General features: G+C 39.7%; 1 protein-coding gene across 1 annotated transcript; it reads right to left on the reverse strand.

The window, feature by feature from the left end:
* Nucleotides 1-333: 333 nt before the first annotated feature.
* On the reverse strand, nt 334-1,029 carry eEFSec (eukaryotic translation elongation factor, selenocysteine-specific). The gene is made up of 2 exons (XM_017608856.1): nt 1,004-1,029; nt 334-945 (listed from the first exon to the last, which is right to left on the reverse strand). The coding sequence occupies exons 1-2, from the start codon at nt 1,022-1,024 to the stop codon at nt 334-336; spliced, it is 633 nt and encodes a 210-aa protein (XP_017464345.1). The 5' UTR covers nt 1,025-1,029.
* Nucleotides 1,030-1,035: the final 6 nt, after the last annotated feature.

Here is a 1,035-nt window from a genome sequence, read left to right on the forward strand (position 1 = left end):
TTTCACAACACTTCGGTAAACGGACAAAAATCCGCAATTCACCCACTTTGTTCCTTTTTCGGATACATTTTCCGATTTTGTTCTTGCAAGGCCGAAAATGCAAAGGCTTTTTCTTTCAAAACATGTATTTGGTTAAAAAAAAACGCAATGCCAATGGTATATAACAGCGAGGCGGTATTCCCCAAAGAGTTTTGGGAGTGATACAGAAATGATATTCCTTGGCCTGATTTGAATCTGGGGATGAGTACCTATATAAATGAATTTTTTCCTGCCGGGTTGTGAAGAAACTCTGAATGATACTAATCATCCTTTCACCTGCCCCTTAAGCCACCCTCAGTACAATAGCAGGTTTTTTCGGTTGGGTTTTTGATTAAAACTACTTATTGATTCTCCATCCTCGGNCTCTTGCGTTTCTACATTTGATACTGGTTCCAGTTCTTCAATAAACTCGTACTCGTTGTTCAAGTTGAAAGTGCCTTCTGATTCAGTGCTAATGCTCTTGAAAAGCGTTACGTTTGCCATTACTGTGTCATGGCCAATTGTTATATGCAGTTTACTTTTGGAGCGTAGTGCAAATTTATAAAACCGTATACGATTCATACGAATACATGCTGCGTAAACATTGTGCAAATAACCTGGTTTTGCCAGTATGCCACGCTCCATTGTTTTCGCATTAAATTGTGGTACACAAATACCAACCCGATCTCCCATCGCAGCGGATTGTACAGGTCTGCGAAACATTTGTATTGATTTAACTTTTCGTTGTTCCTTTATGGCAGGTATTTCGACTAAATCATTAACGCCAATGGAGCCCTGTACTATAGTGCCCGTACAAATGGTGCCCTGCCCTTTAATGGAAAAGCAATGATCCGAATACATAACTAGTGGTGCCTCTTTGTTGCGTTTGGGTATTTCAATTTGGGAAACAATAGTGTCCAAAAGTTCCTGCGTGAAAGAAATCAAGTTTCTGTAAATAAACGGGGACGTTTAAACACCTACATACCTCAACATTGATCCTCTCCATTGCAGATACAT

Source organism: Rhagoletis zephyria, unplaced genomic scaffold (assembly GCF_001687245.7).
Source record: "Rhagoletis zephyria isolate East Lansing unplaced genomic scaffold, Rhagoletis_zephyria_1.1 Rzeph_scaffold_84514, whole genome shotgun sequence".
Lineage (NCBI taxonomy): Eukaryota > Metazoa > Arthropoda > Insecta > Diptera > Tephritidae > Rhagoletis > Rhagoletis zephyria.